The sequence below is a fragment of the Neltuma alba genome, unplaced genomic scaffold (assembly GCF_004799145.2).
Source record: "Neltuma alba isolate B1F8T4 unplaced genomic scaffold, ASM479914v2 tig00003148_pilon, whole genome shotgun sequence".
Classification (NCBI taxonomy): Eukaryota; Viridiplantae; Streptophyta; class Magnoliopsida; order Fabales; family Fabaceae; genus Neltuma; species Neltuma alba.
Genome location: NW_021633160.1, coordinates 1,301 through 25,306, shown reverse-complemented (window position 1 = coordinate 25,306; position 24,006 = coordinate 1,301). Strand labels below are relative to the sequence as shown.

General features: G+C 35.7%; 3 protein-coding genes across 5 annotated transcripts; 1 reads left to right on the top strand and 2 right to left on the bottom strand.

The window, feature by feature from the left end:
* Positions 1–1,205: 1,205 nt before the first annotated feature.
* On the bottom strand, positions 1,206–5,627 carry LOC114740420 (cellulose synthase-like protein D2). The gene is made up of 4 exons (XM_028928562.1): positions 5,283–5,627; positions 4,283–5,122; positions 3,292–4,096; positions 1,206–3,098 (listed from the first exon to the last, which is right to left on the bottom strand). The coding sequence occupies exons 2-4, from the start codon at positions 5,089–5,091 to the stop codon at positions 1,350–1,352; spliced, it is 3,363 nt and encodes a 1,120-aa protein (XP_028784395.1). The 5' UTR covers positions 5,092–5,122; positions 5,283–5,627; the 3' UTR covers positions 1,206–1,349.
* Positions 5,628–11,823: 6,196 nt separating this feature from the next.
* Positions 11,824–14,932, top strand: LOC114740422 (ankyrin repeat domain-containing protein, chloroplastic). Of its 2 annotated transcripts, none has more exons than XM_028928566.1 (7): positions 11,824–12,580; positions 12,909–12,985; positions 13,283–13,381; positions 13,496–13,594; positions 13,927–14,025; positions 14,110–14,208; positions 14,457–14,932. In XM_028928566.1, the coding sequence occupies exons 1-7, from the start codon at positions 11,854–11,856 to the stop codon at positions 14,550–14,552; spliced, it is 1,296 nt and encodes a 431-aa protein (XP_028784399.1). In that variant the 5' UTR covers positions 11,824–11,853; the 3' UTR covers positions 14,553–14,932. The 2 variants fall into 2 exon arrangements, with proteins under 2 accessions (XP_028784399.1, XP_028784398.1); XM_028928565.1 differs by having other exon boundaries at positions 11,825–12,586.
* A 1,002-nt stretch (positions 14,933–15,934) lies between these two features.
* Positions 15,935–21,103, bottom strand: LOC114740421 (alpha/beta hydrolase domain-containing protein 17B-like). 2 transcript variants are annotated; one of them, XM_028928563.1, is made up of 5 exons: positions 20,159–21,103; positions 19,194–19,230; positions 18,738–18,974; positions 18,530–18,577; positions 15,935–17,043 (listed from the first exon to the last, which is right to left on the bottom strand). In XM_028928563.1, exons 1-5 carry the CDS (start codon positions 20,482–20,484, stop codon positions 16,204–16,206), a joined length of 1,488 nt encoding a protein of 495 aa, XP_028784396.1. In that variant the 5' UTR covers positions 20,485–21,103; the 3' UTR covers positions 15,935–16,203. The 2 variants fall into 2 exon arrangements, with proteins under 2 accessions (XP_028784396.1, XP_028784397.1); XM_028928564.1 differs by having other exon boundaries at positions 20,185–20,325.
* Between the last annotated feature and the right edge of the window lie 2,903 nt (positions 21,104–24,006).

Sequence of the window (24,006 nt, the reverse complement as noted above, 5' to 3'; positions counted from 1 at the left end):
TACATAATTTAATTCTCAGTAACCGGATCAACTTTGATTATACTGTTTTTTTATGCTGCCTTGCCTCAGATTTGATCAATTCTCGACCCTAGAAAAAGAAGGCATTTAAGGAACTCGATTTGAGGACGTGTACAATATGGGGCTGTCCACATCAATAGCGATGGACTTGACCCATTCATTGGACAGGAGTTAAAAAAAAAAAAGGACTTGACCCATTCATGAGCCCAGTTCAATTCTCATATTAACATGTTGTTTTATCAAAAAAAAAAAAATAAAGGAAAAGAAAAACATGTCGTTGAGGTTGCCTCTTTTTAAGGAAATGAAAGTTCATAATTTACCAATAAGTTGGGTCTAACGAAAAGAACTAATTTTTTATAACGTGATAAACTAACATTTAAATCATTAGTAGAAAAGATTTTTATATTTAATACCTGACAGTATCCTGTACCTAATACCTAGAGGATACTTGTGCTTAGGGAAGTGCTCAGGAGCAAAAAAAAAAAAAATTGCATAATGTTTTATGGTTTTTCTTCCCAACAACGCACCATCATCTTATGAAAATATTTATAGGCATTCGATGTTTCAAAACACATTATTTTGTCTAAAATTTAATATTTAACGCAACTAGAAATTGACATTCTCTTCAATTTATTTCAAGTTTTACTTCTGCCCTTTAAATAAATCATAGTCTTGAAAATCTATATCAATGACGCAATTATAGGAGGCTAGATTTTATTAAATTGATCAGTATGAGTAGTTTTACTACTACCTTCTCTGCTTAATATAAGAACTAATTAATTAATTTGAGTAGATTAAAAAAATTTGTTAAGTTAGTTATTTGTAATAAATAGATACTGTCTTCACTAAAATATTCTTGCTAATAATATATATTACCTAAAATTACCATTTAATAAAACTTTTAACATGTGCAACTATTATAAAAACTGTTTTAAAAAAATAAATAAATATAAAAAATAAAATAAATTAAGGTTTTGAAAAAGCCAACTATTTAATAATATAATTCACTTTTGAGCTGAAAAGACACCGCCCGATTAATTGTAAGCTAGAAAGACCAAAAAAAAAAAAACACAGATTATTATACGACTATCACTGAAAAGAAACCCACTAAGAAAAAAATTGCGGGCGCATGAGCGAGGGACGACTGGAGGAGGCTGAATCACAGAGAGAGTTGTACAATCAGTGCGTAATGAAAAAATTCTAAGCAATATGAAGGTCAATAATGAATGATAAGTACAAAAAATAATCTATACCAGCACAAGGTTCTATCAGGGATTACTTACAAGAGGTGCTACCAGGGGGGGAAAAAAAAGTTGAGCGCACAGTACTCATCAAGGAAATTGAAAAGCTCCCCCAATTTGATTCCCACTTCCAGAGGGAGGATCGATGGCAACCCAAAGTAGTGATATAGAGATGGCTATCAAACCAGACCACACATACACAATGGTCGGTGTTCTCCCTCTTCTTCCCATAAGCCCTTTTGCAAAAGGAAACAGATGAGCCAAAACCCAGAAGCTGAAGAACACACCTCCAAGCAAACTGCTCCATTCTGGATTTTCACTGTACACTGTTCTGATCAATGCAACGGCAATGCCTATCAAGTTTATCATCATGATTGTCACAGGTGGTATCATCAGAGATGTCCATTTGAGTATGTATAAATCAGCAAACTCATCATCTTCATCATCTCCAGCAGATTTTGATGTCAGTGTGAAGGAAATCTCTATTCCAGCCAGCACTTTAAGTAGGCCCTGAAGCACAGCAGCAAGATGAGCACTTGTACCTCCAATCAGCCAGAATTGTTCATTCCTCCACCATTCTTCCAGGTCGATGCCGGACCATTTGATCTCGAGGGCCGCAAGGAAAACAAGGGTCAACGTGATGCCTAAGAGGTAGGCTAAGAAGGTTACTTCAAGGCTCTGAACAATGAACTGGCCAGTAATGAGGGAAAGAGCAGGAAGGAAGCAGTAAACAATGAGGAAGACTGAAGTGAAGGGGTAGATTCCAACATTAAGGTAAGCAATCCTCTGAAGAAACTTCATCCTTGAGCTGCTCAAGAGGGCATTGTTTCGAGAAAAGAAGATTTCAACAGAACCGGTAGCCCATCGAAGGACCTGGTGTAGCCTATCAGTGAGATTTATAGGAGCAGTCCCACGGAAGGCATCTCTCTTGGTCACACAGTAAATAGACCTCCATCCCCTATTGTGCATCCTATAACCTGTCACAACATCCTCAGTTACAGAACCATAAATCCACCCAATTCTATGGCCCCATTCTGTCTTGTCTTCGTACCAGCATGAGATGACATTGACAGCTTCTGCAACAGTGGATGCATCGAGAGGACTGCGAGGGCCGGTTAAAGCACCAGGTGGTCTTCCATTTTTTATGGCTGGGTTATCAGCAAGGGGACGTCCTTGGAATTCTGCCATTTTAATTGAGTCAACAAGAAGACTTGAGTTGCCAAATCTCTTAGGGATGAGAGCAATGCCCATTTCTTCATCGTTATTGTATAGAGACTGATCCTCACTGGAATCAACTTCAGGGGCAGAGGCAACTGTTGAGGAGGATTTCCTACGACCAAACCAGCTGGTCTTTTCTTTCATTTGTGGTGGATCAAAGCCATAAAGTGCAGTCCTTCGAAACAAGCATCCCGTGCCAACATATACAGGACCTTGAAGGCCATCAAGAGCTCGCATGTTTACATCAAAGAAGACTGTGTTATGATTGGCATAGCGATCAGAAGGATCAATTCCTTCAAACCTCTGTGGAAACTGAACATAGCAGATCTTCTCCCCACCAACGTCCATCATGAAGCACATTCCTTCCCTCATTGCCCGGGAATTATAGATATAGTGATCACAGTCCAGGTTAAGAATGAAAGCACCATTGGACATAACAGCAGAGGCTCGGACCAAAGCATTCATGGCCCCAGCCTTCTTGTTGTGATCATAGCCAGGTCGTTTTTCACGAGAAACATAGACTAGCATGGGAAGACGAATGTCAACTTCAGTGAAATCAATGGCATTTGACTCTGGTGTTGTGCCTGTAAGTGGTTCTTCACTTGGGGGTTTCAACATTACCTGCATTTTGAAAGAGGCCAAATATATTATTAGCACATTCAAGTTAGAGCATTATAGTCACAACGAAAAAGCAATTAAAGGATTTCTAGCCAAAATGTATATAATGATTAAAAGATAATGGGATGATTATCAGTTGCATGGATAAAATGTGAACCAGTTCAAAACGAAAGAAGAAGATAATAAAACCAATCACCTGTATGATACTAGCATGATCACCCCTTGATTGTTCTGGTGCAGAAGTCGTCCAAGTACCAGGCCAATGAGTACCATCAGCCATCCAAGTAGCTTTAGGAAGCTTCAAAGCTAACGGTTCATCATTTCCGTCCTCTCTCCAACGTTTCATTGCTTTGATCTCCTCTCTAGCATTAAGAGCATCAGAACGTCGTCTAATTGAATCAGAGAGACTATTGATCCGGACTTTGAATTCATCATACTCCCGCTTAATCCGCCGGCGATCTCTAACAAAGTCAGAGCGCACCTTGTTCTTATAAGGATCTCTTTTCATATTAAAATAAGATTCTGGATTCCTCGGCTCAATATCATGTTTCCGACAAAAAGGAACCCACAAGTTGGCAAAACTGGCAGCCTCAGCCATGGCCTCAAAGGTTAGAAGTGCACCTCCATCATCAGAGACATAACATGAAAGCTTTTCAACAGGATAGTCAGCAGCAAGAATGGAGAGAATAGTGTTAGCAGTAACAAGTACAGGTTCTTTTTCCGGATCTGCAGTTGACACAAAAACATCTATTCCTGGAAGATCAGACTTGCCAGCAGGATTGCTGGGATTAGGACTTTCAAACTTCTCTTTTAGAACATCGAGATCAGCAAAACGGTTTATGGGACAGAGCTTGGGAAGTTGATCGAGCAGCCAAGAAAAGGCAAACCAAATTTCACAAACCACAGACATGCCCCACAACCAAATGGCATCATCATTGGGGTTTTCGACCCTCCATTTTAGGAAAAGAGCGAGAACCGCCATCCGAACAAAAATTAAGAGCCTGAAAGGTTGAAAAAAAAGAGAGAATAAATTTAAAAATTGTTCGTATCAGACAGAGTGATCAGATTCCAACACGAAAGAACACCGCAATAAATAGAGTGAAAAAGAAGACGAGCAATGCATAAGGTTAGGGTAAGTACATGGGATAAAAAATTCAGGGGTAGAGAAAGGAAATCATAAATCATACCTATATGGACTGAGAATTGCAGCGGAGATACTCAATTTTCGTGTCAGAGGTTTCCACTGTTTTTCTTGGAATACCTTAGGATCGCCAGTCATCCACTCAGAACTGGAATCATTATCTGAATCTTTAGGCCACATAGCATTGCCATATCCATAGCTTCCCTTAGTTTCATACAACCATTGATTATGATCAAATTCATTGCTTTGGCTCTTCATCAATGCCCCTGAGTTAGATTTTATCGACGACGACCTCCTTTCCATCTTTGAAAGCCCAACAGAAGGTGACGCTGGTTGAACTTGATGATTAGACACAGCATACTCGGACAATTGCAGCTGCTTGTAAGGTTCTTTGCATCCAGGACAAATCCCATCACCAGTTCTCACAGCATCTCTATAACAATCTGCACAAATCTTGTAGTCACAATCGCAGGGCAATACCTCCAATCCTCTCTCATCAGTCATGACCCTTCCATCACAGCCAGGCACTGCACAAGGAGACCCTTTTGCACCAGCCATCTGGGGATGAATCGTTTCGGATTCAATCACCTTGTCCTTCAAGTGGGCTCGTGTGGCCTGATTAAAACCACCAGTGAACATAGAACTTGATGCATATTGATCTTCTACTCTCCGAGAAGACGATCTTTCCATGGTGATTTTCATCGGCTGGTTATCCGGGGTAGGAGGTAAGTGAACCGTGTAGGTGGCAAGATTCCCATTGTTCCCATTCTCACTTTCCGCATCAAGATCATTGCTTAATTGGGTGATTCTTCGAACAGTTGATGAACCTCTCAAGAACTGAGACTTCGAGGCCATCGTAATATCCAGTTATCCTCCTCTACAGGACCTGGAATTTCATGATCCAACACAACCCACGACTACTATATCAGCAGAGAGTTATTTAAAAGAGGAAGCTATTAGAATAGTTCAAACCTCACAACAATTTAAAACGTGAATAATATTAATAAACAATACAAAACGCAAAGGAAGTTTCTTCAAGGTCTTACCAACTCAAACACAACCGCACAAGTTTGAAATATGTCCCAGAGCAAGTAAGAGCAAGCGCGTGTCTGCTTGACACTGTCAGGTTTCGCCGTCTTCCCACTCACCCTCCCTCCGACCAGGTCCAACCCGGATCAAAAAATTTCCAAATCCTTGATTAAAGTCTTCCAACCAAACCCAGTTTAACAGTTCCAACGGAGACAATGATCCTTGGCCTACAAAATCAATGCCGGCAGCGTAAAACCCTCTAGTGTATTGATATTTGTGAGCCTTATATGAATCACCGGCTCGGCTGAGGCAGAGCAATGACGACAACGGGTGTGAAGAAAAAATACATACGAATGAAGAGGGCGAAGGCGGAGCCTGTTCTGAAGAAAAGAAGTTGACAAAAGAGAACTGCAAATGATGAAATGAGACTCGAAGGAAGAAGATTCTTCGGATTTGAATACCACAAAAAGAGCGTTTATTCCCAAAACACAAAAAGCAGAATCGAAAAATGCGACGAGCCTGACAGCCTGACGTGGATTCAATCCCCTGCGGTCCGCACGCGGCGATTGAGGAATTTTTGTGTGCGGGAAAATGTGTTTTTGTTCTCTCGCACTTTGTTTTTGGCTTCCCTGCTGTCTTGAATGAAGCTGTACGTTGAAGTTTGAACAGTGAATTCGACACATACGGTTCATTGCATTTGAGTGAAAATTAGATTAAATCATAAATCATAAATATTACTCCCAATTAAAATCATTTAATTCGATGCATCGAAAATATACGGTTGGTCAGGAAAAAATCTGTTCACAAAAGAAAAAGGCAAAAAAATATAATCTAATCTAAATGAGAGAATAATAGTAGCAATTAGCAAAGTCATATCTCATTTGCAAAAAAAGGTAAGAGCATATCAATTTCGGTCACGAGGAAAAGCAGCCAAGTGGTGTATCAAAACATTTAAGCTGAAAGGGAAATGTCAATAGAGATGATTTTTCTTCAATTTCAGGAAATATTACAGGCTAATTCTGATTTTATTTTGATTCTCTCAAATTAAAAAAAAAAAAAAGAATCAGAGCATTTAATGGGAGAAAGAAATGAGCTGATTCTTACCCCGAGGAAGAGGCACGAATTATGTAAACAGCTAAGCTACAGCATTGTTCATTATAATTTTGTATATCTATTTCTTTCTGAAAATTTTAAATTTTGTGCGTGTGTGTGTTGATTTATTTGTTTGCTCTTTGGCCGAGAAGAGCCATGTTCCCTCTTTATTGGCGACGCATAGTTTTATTTTATTTATTATATTAGATATAAGACTCTGTTCTCGCTGCTACGATTGGGAGGGGGAAAAAAGGTAAAAACAAAAATATGCTTATTCCAATTAAGTAAAAATAATTAGACAGAACAGGTAAAAGAACGCACCAGACAAACTCAGAATGAATCCCGCGTATGAATGTCTTTTTCTGAAATTACTGTTATAAGAAGTTGTTAATATAAGAACAAGTTTTATTTTTATTTTATTTTTAAATATAATATCCTAATTTATTTTATCTTTTACTTTTATTTATTTATTTTCAAGGCAATCCTTACAGTAATGATAATTTTAACTAATACACTTGATTAATGAAGATATTTTTAAAAAGACAACATATATTTATTATAAATAATTAACTAAATTAATTTTTTTAATTTATTCAAATTAGTATATGTTATGTGTAAACAACAAATACAAGGAATCCAAGTAAACATACGCAGCCAGAGGATCAATTGTGGGTCTTCACTTTGACAAATATAGAGAATATATTTTATTTAAGGTTTTTTTTAATATTTAAAGAAAATAGTGACATGTTGCCTATAGTGCTTGGGATGGCTTAGCACTGTGGGAAAGTTGTGGATGATAGCTGGCAGCAGAAATCAACATCTGTGTTCACTTGAAAGCTGGAACGCGGACGTTCAGTTGGCAGTCCCATACGCAGCCTAACCAAACCCTGTTATCTAACGCTCACGTCATCCTTTAACTGACTACTCATAATTTTATTCTATATTCATTATTTAATTATTATTAATTTGACACCTCCTTTTTCATACACGTTATTTAATTTGCCGGCAAAAAAAAAAATGATCACATCTTTTCTTTTTCTTTTTTATCGTGTGCTCGTGTTATATTTTGTGTGTATAATGGCGTGGTGTGTGTACGTGTGTGGGGGTCACAGTATTTATAAAGAAATAGGGGGAAATCTAAATAAAATTATTGTGTCCTGTTGAGGAATTTTCAAGAGATTTTTTAATAAGAAAATCACCAATTATCGTTAAAAAAAAGCAAATTATAATAACATGAATTGAATTTCTAAATAATTCCTGCTGCCAAACGTGTTGGTGTAAACAGAAACAAGCGTGTTAGAAAGAAGGTAGGAAGGGTTTGGACGCGCACACATGTGGGCGTGATGTGAGAAAAAGAACATATATAAAGAAATGGGATGGTAGGTTGTATTAATTAAAAGACTAAAAGAGTAACTAGGTCTAATTAAGACAGTACCACGGGTCAAAAACTGGTGATTGTCCCGTGCCAGAATGCACATGGGATTCCGAAAAATGTATGTATACACTATTTTTAAACCCTCTCGTGATTCATTGGTATCTATTACTATTCCTCCGATATTTAATATAAAACTTAATTATTGAGTTAATTTTAATACTAAATATAAGACATTAAGACTAATTTTTTATATTTATGATTTTTTTTAATTATTTTTGCTGATACTTTTTCAACTACAATCAAGTAGGAGAGGGAGGAAAGATATTAGAAAAAATAATTATAGTGTTTTAAGAAAAATATATCATATGTCTTATAATTAATTAACTTACCTATCATTTTTAATTTAATCAAATTAGTTAAATAGGTCTTATATCAAGAACCGAATGAGTACCTTTCTTTCTTAATATAAAAACTAGTTGATTAATTTGAATATATTAAAATTTATTACGTTTGTTATTTGTAATAAATATGCGTTATCTTTTTTAGAATACCTTTACTAATCATGTGCATTAGTTACTTAGTTAAAACTATCATTTAATGAAACATTTAAGATGTACAACTATTACAAGGATTATTTTAAAAAATAAATAAGTATAAGAAATAAATTGTATTAGAATATTATATTTAGGATCAAATTGAATATGAAAGTAACTCTTTAAAGAAGATAGCAGTATATTAATTTGAAAAGGGAAAAAAAAAAAAGAGGTGATATGAAAAGGTGATGAGAACGAAGTGGTAGATTAAAAGTTAGTGAATCAAATGAAATCAAAACGGTGAGAAATAAAAAAATTAAAAATTAATTTAAATTTTCATTATGCCATCCAAAAGACTAAATAAAATAAATATCAATTTGATACCTTAAATTTTTGATAAAATAATTATATACTTATATTTTCTTTTTATTTTTCCTATAATTTTCTTGACAAATTAACATCATAGTATTATATTATTAAAATAACTAAATACAAGAAAAATATTAAAATAAATTTATGGCAGTAAAATATTTCTATCTATAATCTTTTAGTCCTTAATTAAAAAAATTTTAGCTTTAAAAGAATTTTTAAAAAATAACCTGGTTAACGCACTAAACCCATCGGGTTTTTAATACTAGGCAAAAAAGAAGAAGAAAAAAGTGAGAATGTGGGATTCACATGAGAAGGTCCACGTGGGCACATGCCTCCAATTCTGAGCACGAAGATTGAGGGGGGCATGTTGGTGTGGGTTGGCCCCACGTCCACCGTGTGGGCTCCACCGCTCCTCCTTCACGGGCTCCGAACCGGCATGTGCTGCTCCTGCTTCGCCGTAATTATTGCTCTCTGTCTCTCTCTCCCTCTCTCCCTCTCTCCCTCTCTCCCCCTCCACCCACAACACGACATTGCCTTCCATCTCAGTTTATTCTGTCCCTTGCCACTTGGTAAAAATAAATTAAAAATAACTGTGAACATACTCATATTATTTACTTGAATACTAAAATATCTTAATATAAAAAATTATTTCATTTTTATTTTAGCCCTAAATATAACACATCAATTCACTTTATTTCTTATATTTATCTATTTTTGTCAATAAAATCTTTGTAATAACGACAGTTCTATCCAATATATTTGATTAGCAAGAATATTTTAAAAAAGATAACATATATTTATTACAAATAACAAATTTAACTAGTTTTTTTAATTAACTTAAATTAATTAACTGGTTTTGATATTAAGAATTTATAGATAACATCTAATAAGTAAGCCCTCGTTCAGGTACATAAATATTATTAGCAAAAAGAAAATAGAGAGGAGGATGTGGATGAAAATGGTGAATATGAGAGGCTCATAAACTTTCAAGGCTGATGATTGGGCAAAGAAGGAACATTACCCCAGCATTTTGGGGGGGGGGGGGAGGGGTCAACCTTAGTAACATCATTCTTTTCAGTTAATATAATAATAATAATAATAATTGGATTGGATGCCCACTCTCCTATGTATCATGAATTCATTCCGAGGCTGCATAGATTTGGGCTTTGATTAAAATCATAGTGTTTTGTCTGTGTGTCAATGTGATGCCGGCATTGTCACATTCATCAATCATCACCAGTGCGAATATGGTAGTAATTGACGTCCCCACCCTCCACTCACCCACCGTCCATCAATGTCAATTACAGTGAAACCTCAATTATGGTTCAAATCAAATTAGATGGCCATTGCAACAGAACCGGGCACCTAGGATTCAGAACTCAGTAACAAATCAGCCTCAGCAAAGTGCTGGGTATCATTAGGTTTGTGAACCAGTCTTCAATATCAGCATCCAAATATGCCCCTTCCCTAACCAACCTAATTCATGTTCAACGCTCCAATACAGCTGAGAATACAGACTAACTCATCAGGGAAAAAAAAAATTGTATATTTTACTCATGCGAATCGTCACAAAATTACTTAAAATAAGTTAATTCAAAGGTATGTGACGCTATACTTTGATATCTTGTACTATTGATGCTCGTCCAATGAGAGTTACTTGATTTACAAATCTGACTCAATGTGTTCCTAATTATATCTTAAAAAGGGTGTGTAATATATTTTAAATATGCTCTTCCAGTAAGACCTAATTAAATAATTTGAGTGGATTAAAGATGTTAGTTAAATTAGTTAATGTAATTTTTTTTTTAAAATACCCTAATCATTTTTCTTAATTCTCTCCCTCCTTCTTTTACTTGATTATTATCGATGGAATATTAATGGGATTAATTTTTAAAAAAATTGATAAACATGTAAAATAAATCTTATATATATAACTAATATTAACTCTTAAATAAAGTCATACATCAAGGACCGGACGAGTAGTATTTATATCAAACAAGCTAATAACTAGAGTATAAACATTCCCTTTGATCAGATTTGGATTATTGACCTTACGGGCCTCTCACGTCGATGTATTAATTTTAGAGCGGCATGTCAGCAATGGGGCTGACGTTGAACGAGAAGTCACAAGGCCACGTTGACCAAGTCTAGTAGCATGTTTCAATTTTCCACTCATAACATCATCGAAAACGAAATTCATTCATTTTTATTTCAACATGTCGATATATTGAATGCTGTTTTATTATTTTTAGATGTGAATGGGCACGAACCGAACCAACCAAATTTAAAATCACTGTTTGGAAGCTTGCAAATGCCTGCCCGATCATTTTCATTTGACTTGTTTACTTTTTTTTTTTTGGGCTAATTAAATCACATCATATCCCTTCTCCATATTTTTTTCTTAAAAAAAAAAATCAGCTACATCGTTAATTTACGTGAAAATAGTCTTATTTCACGCGCACGCGCACGCTTAATTTATTTAAATTATAGTTATTTTGAAAGCAAATAAATGAATTGAATTCTGTACTGTTTTGAAGTCATTCTGCTATAATTGCATCACCAATATGAACGCCCAATAGATCAATTACTAGGCTAATGTCTTCAACTTCACGCGATGACACCTGCCTACCTTTCATCAATGTCAAAACAGGAAGTCAATTCCATCTCAATTGCCGTCCGTAACAAAATTATTCCAATGTCACCCCTTTGCAAGAGTCTCAACTGAATTGTTCTTTCACAGAAAATATTACTCCATCCGATCTTAATACAAAAATAATTAGAGGGGTCTACTTTAGTCATAAATATAAGCTACCAATTTGCTTTGCCTCCCAAATTTATAATTTTTTCCTTAAACCCGCTATTGATTACATGCATTTTAGAGAAATTAATATATTTTTATCGATAACTAATTTAATTTTTTTCATAGGAAATCTTCATTTTCCACCTGGCCTTTATCCCAAATTTGGTCTTCTTACATCATCAAATAAAAAGTCCGGGAGTTTATTTCTTAATTCAATATTCCCCTCTTTTACCATTGGACCACTTAAAATCAATGGACATGGATAACAAAGCACTATTGAACCAAACCCAACGGAGAAGCTCGTAATTGGGCCTAGAAACAGACATGGGCTCAGAGTGATTGAGGACTTCGTTAGCCCAAAATAAAATTCTATCGGCTCCAAGATTTGCTGCTTCAGCGAGCTCGAACAAGAGGCCATGTCGCCTTCCTCCTCGTCTCTGCTGAATCCTCAAGCTTACAAAATCCTCTATCCTCTTCCCATTTTCCCTTCCTCTGCTTCTCAACCCAATTTTTGTTCTTTTCGGATTGTGAAATTTCCGAGGAAGCTTCCTTCTCCGCGACTAGCTTTTCAGTCCTCCGATGAGGCACCGGTTGACGACTTGGAAGAACATGTTATTGGCGATTGTGTTGTCTTCGAAGACGGCATATTCGAAGACCCAGTTCTTCATGAAAACTTGAGCATAGATGATTCCGGCTCAGAAAATTCCAAGCCTAAATCGAAGAAAAATGTCCCGGAGATTGCACCTGAGAATTTGGTCCCCGACCGATGGAGGGAAGCTCAGGCGGAGATCAACATCACGAAGAAAGAGAGGCGCAAGATTGCTCAGGAAATTGAATTCAATAGCAGGGTCGAGAAGAAGAAACAAGGGATGATTCCCCTGAGGCATATGAACCTGGAAGGATATAAGGCGTACAAGGAGGCCAAATTGGCTCAGCTGAAGCCCTTGGTTCTTGACAGCCCTTCAAGTTTTCCGGTGAAGGAGGAGGTTCCCGCTGGAAGAGAATTTGGTGTGACTAATGAGTCTGCTAGTGAACGCGTAAAGCCTAAGAATCCTAGGTGGGCAGTTTACGGCAGGGGTTTGGAGGACGTTTCAGAGTTTTTCAATAGTGAGATGTACGACCCTACCAAAAAGAATACCGAAGGTCAAGGTATTCCGTCTCTTTCAATCTTTCGTTTGAGCCTTTTTGTTTGATTCAACTGCTGGTTTGTGAATTGTGATAGCGGGCGATGATCTTATTGCAGTTATTGACTTAATGTGTGAGTGTTTTGGAAAAACAAAATTTTTGTTTAATGCTTCGCCGTATGTTGAATCAAACTGTGGTTGTACTTCTTCCTGAACTGCAATTTTTAACTGATATGTTAAATTGCCAAATTGAGCTCATAATGGTCTTTTAATTTAAGCTCCTCCTGTATTTACGTGACTTACATATTGAGACCGCCATCTTTATTCTTTTATGCTTGAATGAATAGGCCGTCGTAAGTTGTTTACGAAGGAGGAGAAGGCTTTATTGAATAAGCGGATTCCAAATTTGGCGGCCGCTACTTCTGTGAGTTTTCTTTGTCTAATGAATGCTTACTGTTGCCTCTTCTCTTTCTAATTCTCTTATCAGTTTAGTATATTCTGGTTTTTTACTTGAATTATTAGAAAAGTTCCCAGTGTCTTGATTATAATTCTTACTGATCTGGATTTCTTGAGAATAAGAACCGCAGTTGCAAGATTTTATGGTTAAAACAAAGGCGACAGGAAAGTAATGATGCTTCTTTGCTTATACGTAGTTCTTTTGGTGAATAAGTTCAGTGGCCTTTTGGTTTTCTTCTGTAACCAATTCCGAAATCATTTTCAGGAGAAATGGCTGCCTCTGCACACTCTTGCTGCATCCGGAGAATTTTACCTTGTAGATTCTTTGTTGAAACATAATGTTGATATCAATGCTGTTGATAAGGTATATAATTGTCAATTTCCATGTTGGGAGGTTAAACATGCGAATGTTCTTCTTATAATATATTTATATATATAAGATATATATAAATATATTTTCTGGTTTACTTGTTTTCAGGATGGTTTGACTGCTCTTCACAAGGCCATAATTGGTAAAAAGCAGGCCATAACCAACTACCTTCTGAGAAATTCAGCCAATCCATTCATACTTGATAAAGTGAGTAATTTACCCTGCACTCAACTGCTTATCCTTTCTACACATCTACTTACAGATATGAACACAACACCACTTGCATGGTTCACTCTGTTCCAAGGCAATTGGGGAGGGATATTACCAGTGAGCGCTTAAGATATTTTCCTTGGAAGCTCATATTCAAACCTCTGTTCCTTTGTTGTCCCTTCAAAAAATATCGTAGTAATGGTGCTATTGGATTGTTTCTAGGAGATATTAATACATAGTTTTATTCTCAGCCCTGGTTATGAGATATTTATTTGGCCATCACTAACATTTTTGTGCACCCACCTCGTTGCATGTGCACTGAAAAACAGGAGGGGGCAACCTTGATGCATTATGCTGTACAGACGGCTTCCAGCCAGACGATTAAAATCCTTCTACTATATAATGTTGATATAAATCTTCAGGACAATGTGTGGTTAATTCTTTTTCCTATTTAGTTTAGCATTATTCATTTGCATGAGCTGTTTGAGAACTTCAATGATTTGCTCTGTCAGGATGGGTGGACACCCTTACATGTCGCTGTTCAAGCCCGAAGAACGGATGTAGTGAGGCTTCTACTTATTAAAGGTGCTGACAAGACAATAAAAAACAAGGTAACTCTTTGCGATTATCCTCAATCATTGTTTGCAAAGCATCCCTAGATCTTCCATCTTTCCAAATGAAGACTGTGAAGTGAGTAAGGGAGTGAGAGAGAGAGAGATGGGAGTAAGTGAAAATCTAGAAAGCAAGTTCCATACGTTCATCTGGTCATTCTTTGTCTATTCAGAGTTAGGGGACAGGTCACTGATTTCATGCTTAATATAGAGGATGTAAATTAATGAAAGCTTTGCATTTATCTCAGGATGGTTTAACTCCACTTGACCTTTGCCTACATTCTGGTCAAGACTTGAGGACATATGAGCTAATCAAGCTGTTGAAGCAGCTTCCAAGGCGTTAGAATGAGATAAGAGAAAGGGCTCGAAAACAATACAAATGCTCGTCAGATTTGAGGAAACAGACCAAAAGTGAGCTTTGTCAAGTTTTGCACGACAGTGAACATCACTCCGATTTGTACATTATGTGATAATGAGCCAATAGAAGTATTAATATCAACTCGACAGATTAAAAGTGATGCGCCTACGGAAGCCTACGTTTTGAGGCTCCATAGTCCATAGAATGAAGAGAATTTGTACCCACAATGTACGGCATATAGTGGCTTCTAATATACGAGTTTGAAGAGTAAAATGCTGTTATTGTGCGATGGCATGGACAGTTTATCGTCTGATATTTAACCCTTCTCATTGATTCTATTTTAATTATTTTTCTATTCATGATTTATAATAATTTGATTGGTTGGTTAGTGATTTTTATTTAGTTGTGGGCAAATTCTACAAAAATTTTAAATTTTATTATGGGTAAAAATTGTTTTTTGAAATGTCGTGATTTCTCTGTTGTGAATATGAAATTATGTGCAAATAATTACTTTCATTGTCAATAAAATAATAACCAATCAAAAATCGTAGCCATAAATTTAACAATTTAAATATAAAATATATTTAGAAAACTAATTTAAGTGCCATAAATTTAAAAATTCGTTGTCAAATTTAAATAATTAAAAAATATTTAGAAGAAAACTACTCGGTCTCAAATATAAAATATAAAAGTTAATTGTAGTTTACAAGAATATTTATATTGTCTCTTGGTTTATCTTTTTTCCTTATTTGCTCACTATAATTGCCTTTCACATTTAATATTTTTAATTAAAATAAATATTTAAAAATGACACTTTTTACATAACAATTATAAATAACCAATTTGACTAATTTAATAATTACTATGAATTAGCAGTAGTTAATTAAATCTTATAATCTTATACTGCCTCCAGTCATAAACATAGAAGGAAGTAGCACTACAAACGAACTCTTATACTACCTCTGAATATTTAATATAAGCGTTAGATAACTGATTTAAAAAAATTAAAAAAATTAGTTAAATTAATTACTTGTAAAAAATATATGTTGACTTTCTTAAATTACCATTGATTTAATTATATACATTGAAACTATACTTGAATGAAAACACTTTATAATCAATAAGAATGTTTTTGAAAACATATTAAAAATTTAGAAAACAAAATAAATTTAGGTTTTACATTTAAAACTGACTAACTAGCTCTTATATTTAAAAGTCAGTAGTTAAAAATACCAAGAAGTACTTCACAGCAATAGCAGACACACTGAAAAAATTGTCTACTTTCCAGTTGCGACCATATTAAATCATTATACTCAGCTGCAGAAAATGAAAATGATGAAACGGACAAGTTCTCAAGATCTCGTAAAATGGCTACAAATCGGAAGAAACAATCAGGTCATTCATCAGCTGCCGGTAATACAAGAGAAACATCAAGTTTCTAAAGAGATAAAAATCCCCAATAATTTATCAGAACTACTGATTAAAAAGAAACAAAATAGAGGACATATGATTTTTCTACAATTGTCATTCCTTCCCGACCTGACTTGTTTTGTACATTGCTGGAGAGTATTGAAGATTGTTAGCAAGCAAGGCTTGTCCTCTATACAAATCAAATCATGAAACCACCATTAACCATTCTATTTTCCACCACGTTTTCCCACACAACACTGCCAACAGAAACATCTCATGCTCCAGCAGCACCTTGGCCTTGGACAATTTGGATAGCAGACAGTTGATGAACCTTCCCCACAACAACAACAGCTTGGTCTCCAGCATTTTGTGCCCAAACAATTTGAGAACTTGGGTAATTGGCAGCAGTTAAAGCAGCTTATTTTGGGTAATTGACAACACTTGGAGCAGCTTATTTTGGGTAATTGACAACACTTGGAGCAGCTTATTTTGGGTAATTGGCAACACTTGAAGCAACTTGTTTTGGGTAATTGGCAACACTTGGAGCAGCTTATTTTGGGTAATTGGCAACACTTGGAGCAGCTTATTTTGGGGAGTTGGCAGCACTTGCAGCAGCTTGTTTTGGGTAGTTGGCAGCACTTGGAGCAGCTCATTTTGGGTAGTTGGCAACAGTTGGAGCAGCTTATTTTGGGTACTTGGCAACATTTGGAGCAACTTGGTCTTCTGCAGCATGCAAGACAATTGAAGGAGCAGGAGCATTTTATGCAGCTACAATCTGAGCATTCTGGACATTTCAATCTACAGCAGTTCATTCCGCAGCATCTGCAGGTGGAGCCATAGGTAGATCTTGATTGCAGATCGATGCTTTGCCTGATTTTTTTGAGGCGCTTCTCTGTTGTCATGCTCTCCATTTCTTGAACAAATCCGCAGAGATGGCGAATGTAATCAGGGTAAAGCTCCAAGTTGCAGTGTCCGCCTCCTTTGATCCACAACGGTTCATAGGGTTCCATTGCCATTTTCCACAATCCATTGCCATGTAACCAATTGACCACATCATCTTCTGTGCCCTGTATATACACAGCACACACCAAGAAACTATATAATCAATGTAAGTGGTGAGAGGTTTCTTCAGAGCATATTCAACGTGGACTGAGAAAGTGTGACAGATATATGCTCGGTAAATAACCATGAAATTTTGTGGAAGAAACTCTCCAAGACTGTCCAATTCCCAGGAGCACAGAGATGGTACACTAACAGAGGGAGATTGTTGTTTTATCATATGATTGTGTATGAACTCTCAATTAGAATTTCCGTGATCATTAAAGAATTTAATAAACAGGGGGTCTGGACTCCTAGAATAAAGGGAACCATACTCTGATCTTGATATTCAGTTGATAAGCTTTAACATGGCGATTTAACAGACTTCCAAAATGACATCCCAAAATTCCAGTAATCTAGACCAAGTGGAAGTTTAAAAGCCCAGGAAACTTCAATTTACAATATTAAATGAAGATCATAAATCTACATGGGCATTTGATGGAAAACATAACATAGAACTCGAACTACCAATTGAAGCAACTAGTAAATTAGACTGAATATTGCCCTTAATCAAAATATCAGAAAACAAGTTCGCCTACATGAGGAATCTCCAACACATTAGAATATTCCTCTGCTGTTATATTGACATTTTGGTTTAAAAACAATAGCGGTCCTCATCTTCCACTAATTTACGATTCTACCATGGGCAGTTTTAAGAATGAGTAAGTTGTTATTGTCCAAAATAAATCCAGGCCAAGAAATTAATTTATCAGTGGCGGATTCATGTTTTGTCACGCAATTCAGATTCCTGACTAAGATGGTGTCCTATTCCCTTCTCTCCATGTCAGAAAAACTCCCCTTGTTTTGTTTGTTCAGTGGATTTAACATTTGCCTGGGTTCTTGATTGCTCATTTTTCACCTTCAATTACCAACGACCAAAGGTATATTTTTACGATCACGTTTCTTCTGTTAAACTCTGGATATCAAATAACAATGTTCATAAAATTCCATGCATGAAGATTTGAACAAAGCACATGAAATGTGAGTTTCACAGTTTGTCTTGCATATTCCCCAGCACTCTGTTTTCCTCATCTCGTAATCTTTCACAACTGACACCCTTCAAATAGTCTGATTTCAAAAGATAACAGCTTGTGATGCACCATATGACAAATACATACTACTACCTCTGGTCCTTAATATAAGAGTCAGTTGGGCGTTGAATTAGGTCCTAAACATAAGACTTCAATCCACTTTGTTTCCATCTTACCCCAAAATATCTCTATTAATTGTAAAAGATTCCCACAAATGGACAATTCTATTGATCCAATACACATGAATAAAGAGTATAACTTAGGAAAATCAGTACACATTTGTGACAAATAACTAACTTAACTAATTTTCTTAATATCTCCAAATTTGTTATCTAACATTTATATTAAAAACTGGAGGTAGTATGAAGCTCAATTGAATGCAGAGTAAGATAAGCTCTGAATCATAAGAGCATCATATACTTACATGTATCACCAGTACTGGAGACTTCACCTTCTTTATTTTGTTTATGTTCTGCACAGGTTAGGAAATGATGGTTTACGGATCATAGTACATGATGAAGAAACCAAAAGCAAACATTTACAGTAAAATTCGGTATTCTTCAAGTACAACGTAAATGAAGTCCCTAAGTTAGACATTCCCATTTGAGACAGTAGTATTCTCGTATATTTACCTTGTATATATCAAAGCAAAGTGTGAACTTCACATGGCAGAGCACACGGAGTCCAGAAAGAATGCCACTATGTAGAACGACACCTCTCAACCTTGGCAGTTTAGATGCCAAGTGCAGAGTTGGCCCACTTCCCACTGATTGTCCATACAAGATTAAGTCTTCTTGGCTCACTCCATATTGGGTCTCAAGGCATTCATATATTGCCTCAATGTCAGCATATGTATTGGATTCACTAGGCTGCAGATTTTGAAAACACTAGTATTACAAATCAATGACGTAACATGACATCCATTAAATTTCTCATCAAGCAACAGAGATAAAACTATATTTTGAGTCAGACTCAGCAGAAGAAATGTGAAAAGTGGTCTAAAGGAATAAAAGGAGCCCATGCACGTCAGTACAAACTGCTCTTATTAATGTAACATCCGAGGAAAAGAAACTTAAATCAAAAGGTACCTTCCCAGTAGAAGCCCCATAGCCAGAATAGTCATATCTGCAAAAATAAAAATAAAAATAAAATCAGAGGGAAATATCAGCTTCACGTTTGATCCAGAAGTTGGCAGAGCAACTAGTAATATTGCCCGTTCAACCGAAGCTCAGGCTCTAGTGAGTAATCAATCTCACTCTTAATAGACCCAAAAAAGGGGAAAAAGTTAAGCAAATGGGATTAAATTGCATCAAACGTTTAGATTTGAGATAACTTAAGTGAAAGTGAAACTACGAATTAAACTTGATTGAATTTATTAAGCCCAGCCAGCGAGTTTTTTTTTTTTTTCCCAACCAAAAAATGAACGGAGGAAAATGAAGCCAAAACACCAAAGACGGGGCCAGGCAATGTCCACATCTATGCAGCGCTAAAAACTTTGCTTACTTTATGCAGAGTAGAAAGGCGGCCAAATAAATGCAGAAACTCAGAAAAAATAAAACATAAAACATAAAACATAAAAAAGGGAGGCTCTTTAGTCTTTACGGACTGACGAGGAGCTACAAAACAACTAAACTTTTTTGTTGTTAACTTTGCTTTTTTCTTTTCATCGTTAGGCCAAAACGCACTTCTTTTACTTTCTCGGTTTAACCCTTTGCTTGAAAAGTTGGAAAAGGCATTGACATTTGCATTTCGGGTACAGTCATTCATCAGATCTACTAAGCCCAGGATAAGTCATCAATCAGAAACATATTGCTATACTTAATTCATGGTTTCAAATCGAAGCACGACAAAACCAACACCAACCCAATTAAAAACAAACATATTTCATACTTATTGCGGTACAGTCCCCTAATGATACAAAGTAAGGGTCAACAACAACGTGATGTCTCTGAACTCTTAAGTGAGACGGAACTCATTTCTAAAATCATCAAATGAATGAGCTTGAAACACTTTTTTATGCTTGTTTGATGAAGAAATAGAAAAAACCACTAACCCCATGAGATTAACTCTAAGATTGACCTTGAGTTGCACGAATAGGTCGTAGAGTTGACCCAAATCAGCAGCATTGCCATGAGAGTAGAGCAGAGTGAGGCGAGCGTATGGGTTCCTCAGATAAAAAGCTACAATCTTGTTCCCATGTTTCGTGTCGACCAACAAAACGTCCAAGGAATTGTCGTCGGCGTGAGAAATAGACACCGCCGGCGACGAGGGTGATACCACCGTGAGCTTGCCGTCATCTCGCTTCTTGAGCTGGTACGTCGGAGGAGACGGCGGAAAGAAGGCAAATTTCGCCGCTAACTGAGACAACATACACCCCATTCACTCTCCACCCCCCAAGAGAAAGAGATGAGAGATACCCAAAAACTCATTTGATGGTCAGAGAGGTTCTGAGTGCATTGGAACTTGTCGATATCAACTATCAAGCAAAAGGGCCCCAGAAAAGCTCATACACTCTAAGCTTCTGGTTTTTTCTGGGCATGTAAGAATGGGGAAAAAAACAGAGAAAGAAGACAAGTACAGATTATAGCAACAGTGTAGAGATTTGTGGAGAGCTTGTTCAGGCAGATTAGTGCAAAAAATGAAATCTTTTGGAGCTTGTCAATATCAACAGATAGCAGAGGAAAGGAAAGGGTCTATGAATCTCAAAGGCTTCTGGGTTTCGCTGGATTTGTGATGATAATAAGAAAAAACAAGTACGGATTGCTTAGGTAGTGAGGAGTAACAAGTTGAGGTGGCTCAGCTAGGAGAGTGCTATTAAAGATGAAATATTTTTCACTCCCAAAAAATCTGCAGCGTGGGAGCGTTCTAGGGAAAAGAAGAGAGAGAGAGTGACTGCAGGGGAAGCGGAGTGTACTGGTGGCAAGGAAATAAGAAAGAGAGAAAGCAAGGACGCAAGTCTTAATTTCAAGACTTGGTTTAATTTATGTGCATGACTTCATTGTTTGTCAGTTATACAGAGAAGCAGGTCATGTGGTAAGCTGTGACTTTACAAAACTATTCTTTTTTTAATTTCCTGTCACTTTTTATTTGTAAGGATATTCATATCATGCATACCCCCTAAAGTATCATATCCTCCCCCACCCCTTGACGCTTGTCCACCTTCATCCAAATCTCCATCTTCTATCCTCACACAAATTTATAACAAATTATTTCAATTATAAATTATCAACAACGCAACTTATGTTTTAGGCTTTTTATGACTCATAAAACATTCATACGCCTAATTAGATAAGGTGATAAGCAATCTTATATTTGTAAGGAGAATAATCTGAGTTCAAATTTCAAAAACACGAAAGAGATGAAAAATTTTTACGCTAAAATCAAGTGATTTAGGAATACTTTGATTAAATTTTTTTAAAAAAAAGATATGCATAGTTTTTTTTAGAATATCCCATGACGTTTGAACCATGCAGGTGATAATAATAACATAGTTCTGCACAAAGATTACACGCACAAATCAAGAAATAATCTGAAAAACATATTCATACGCATGAATATAAAAATTGAGTGTGCCTGAGCAAGATGGTGAGCAGTAACCATTATATTTTGTTTGAAGGTGATATGGTGAAAAATGTTAAAGAATTGTGAAGTGCTGGGGACTAAGTGCCATAAAATTCAAGATTAGTGGCTGCGTATGATTACTTATGATTTAAATCAGACATAATGATGCATTAAAGAAGGATGGTTTTATGAAAAGGGGGGAAAAAGCAAAGAAGATAATGGGAAATGAGGATGGAAAAAGCAATAAGGATGAATGATGAAGAAGTGGGGAAATAATAAGCATTGGGTTGATGATCGTTGAAAACTTGGGAGTTTTTTTTGGCTCTGCTTCGTCCTGTAGTATAATTCGGACAGAGTGACTGTGACACATAATGTTTCTGGTCATTTTCAGGGGATTCGCCATTTTTTTTTTTAATTTTACCAAAACGACTCACACGAGAAGAAAGCGAAAGAGAAGGCGTCACTAGAAAAGGAAAAATTAAAAAAAAGGACGAGGTGGGGGAAATTATATACTTGGCAGTGAGACGTACAATGATTTGGGCTACTGTTCAAACGAGGAAAATGAAATTCAAAAATTTGAAAAGGACAGTTAAAAATATAAATATCAAAATGTTTTATAATTGATATTCTTAAAAGAATGAAATTCACGAGGAAAGTTTAATGAACAGTATATAAATAACAAGATACAGTATCAATGCAAAGTATAAAACATTATCTATATATAAAATTGACAGGGGGATCACTATTATGTTACGCATAATATCCAAATAATGGGATTTATTTCAAATTCCATGTACTTTTTTTTAATAATTCTTTTAGCATTTCTCCATGTATTTTCAGGCTATAATGTCTCTGGTGCGTTAAGAATGAACAAGATATGTATGTGCGTATCAAATTATGTATAATTCATGACAATTATCAATATATTGATATAAAATGCTGGTTTAAAAAAATATAAAATATTAAAACATAAAAGACTGCATAAAGTCGTCTGTTCGCAACTTGTTAGCGTGGTTCATTTTGAACTTGATGCAAACATCTAAGAGTTGGTTAATTAGTAAAAAGTCAACTCATAACTCATAAGGTTGAGTTCAAATTTAGCTACTTATGTGATTTTTTTGGGGTAAAAACAGGGTTCTCTTATAAAAGCAATTATGTTCAAAACACTGTTTAGCACTAAATGTGCACATCTCTTTTGACAGAAATTTGAATATCAGTTTATTACTCCCGTTCCTTATTATAATTTATAAGAGACATTTTGTGCTTATGGCTGGTCCTATATATAAGAGACACTTAAAAGTTGTCTCTACTTTTTTGGTTGATTTCCTATTTTACCCATATTTATGTCTCCAACTCACACTCTCTCTCCTTTCCACTTCTCTTCTTTTAATAAATTACCATGTTCTCTCTCATGTTCTCTCCTTATTAATGAGGGTATTTTTGAAAAAAAAATATACTTTTTACATATTAATTGTTCTTAACTAATTTAACTGTTTTTTTGATCAACGTAATTCGGTTATTGTCTCTTATAATAAAGAATAGAGGGAGTATATTGTGAGAAACTGGTCCCTTTACTATATCTAACCTCTGTTAGTTATATGAAGACTTTATTGATGGATGATTTATGAGTATCTTTATACGCGTTATTTAAGCTCAGAAACATGCATTGGTCTTATTGACCTCTTAGATCAAACTCGTCTAAAACTCTGCTTTACCAAAAAATTAAAAGAAATTGTCCTGATCTACTTGATAACGCTCTGTCTTATTTTAACAGTATCATTAGTTTTTTTGGAGGCCACGAATTTTCCTAGGCAGCTTAATTGTCAATCTTCCGTTAAATTAAAAATCTGGACAAAAGCCTAAAGGCAAGGCTTCAAATTAATGTGACGTGCAGGGATTTGGGAAACATTGTTTCATTTTCGTGCTCCAAGTGGAGAGAATCTTATCATTCCCATTTTGATTTTATAAAGCTTCTGGTTGTCTTTTGATTTTCCCCAATTGATTGCACTCTAAGTTGATTTTCTTTTTAGTGTTTATTATCTAACTTTCAATAAAAAGTTTATACCTATTTTTTCCCTCGAAACATGCTATCATGTTTTGTTGAAGATTCTAAATAGTAACAGACATCGTGAAGGTATAGTTAAATTTCTGGCAAAAAAAAAAAAACCCTATGATTAAGTTTGAGAGAGATAATTTAGTACTGAAAACGATTTTCAGCTTTTAGTATTATTCTAAAGATACTCTTTCGGTCTTAAATATAAAACTTTAGTATAAAGATTTTATATTTAGAAACGGATGAATAATTAATTTTTTACATTGGGTTAGGAAGAGGATATCCTA

What these genes read in the sequence shown, in the direction of transcription:
- LOC114740420 (XM_028928562.1), bottom strand. Translation starts at nt 5,091, where the DNA reads ATGGCCTCGAAGTCTCAGTTCTTGAGAGGTTCATCAACTGTTCGAAGA. An exon ending in GCAATTCTCAGTCCATATAG is followed by an intron (nt 4,097 to 4,282) that starts GTATGATTTATG and finishes TCAACCTTTCAG; the next exon opens with GCTCTTAATTTTTGTTCGGA. An exon ending in ATCATGCTAGTATCATACAG is followed by an intron (nt 3,099 to 3,291) that starts GTGATTGGTTTT and finishes TTCAAAATGCAG; the next exon opens with GTAATGTTGAAACCCCCAAG.
- LOC114740422 (XM_028928565.1), top strand. Translation starts at nt 11,854, where the DNA reads ATGTCGCCTTCCTCCTCGTCTCTGCTGAATCCTCAAGCTTACAAAATC. An exon ending in ATTTGGCGGCCGCTACTTCT is followed by an intron (nt 12,986 to 13,282) that starts GTGAGTTTTCTT and finishes AATCATTTTCAG; the next exon opens with GAGAAATGGCTGCCTCTGCA. An exon ending in ATATAAATCTTCAGGACAAT is followed by an intron (nt 14,026 to 14,109) that starts GTGTGGTTAATT and finishes TTGCTCTGTCAG; the next exon opens with GATGGGTGGACACCCTTACA.
- LOC114740421 (XM_028928563.1), bottom strand. Translation starts at nt 20,484, where the DNA reads ATGGGGTGTATGTTGTCTCAGTTAGCGGCGAAATTTGCCTTCTTTCCG. An exon ending in CTTAGAGTTAATCTCATGGG is followed by an intron (nt 19,231 to 20,158) that starts GTTAGTGGTTTT and finishes TTATTTTTGCAG; the next exon opens with ATATGACTATTCTGGCTATG. An exon ending in CTCCAGTACTGGTGATACAT is followed by an intron (nt 17,044 to 18,529) that starts GTAAGTATATGA and finishes GTGTATATACAG; the next exon opens with GGCACAGAAGATGATGTGGT.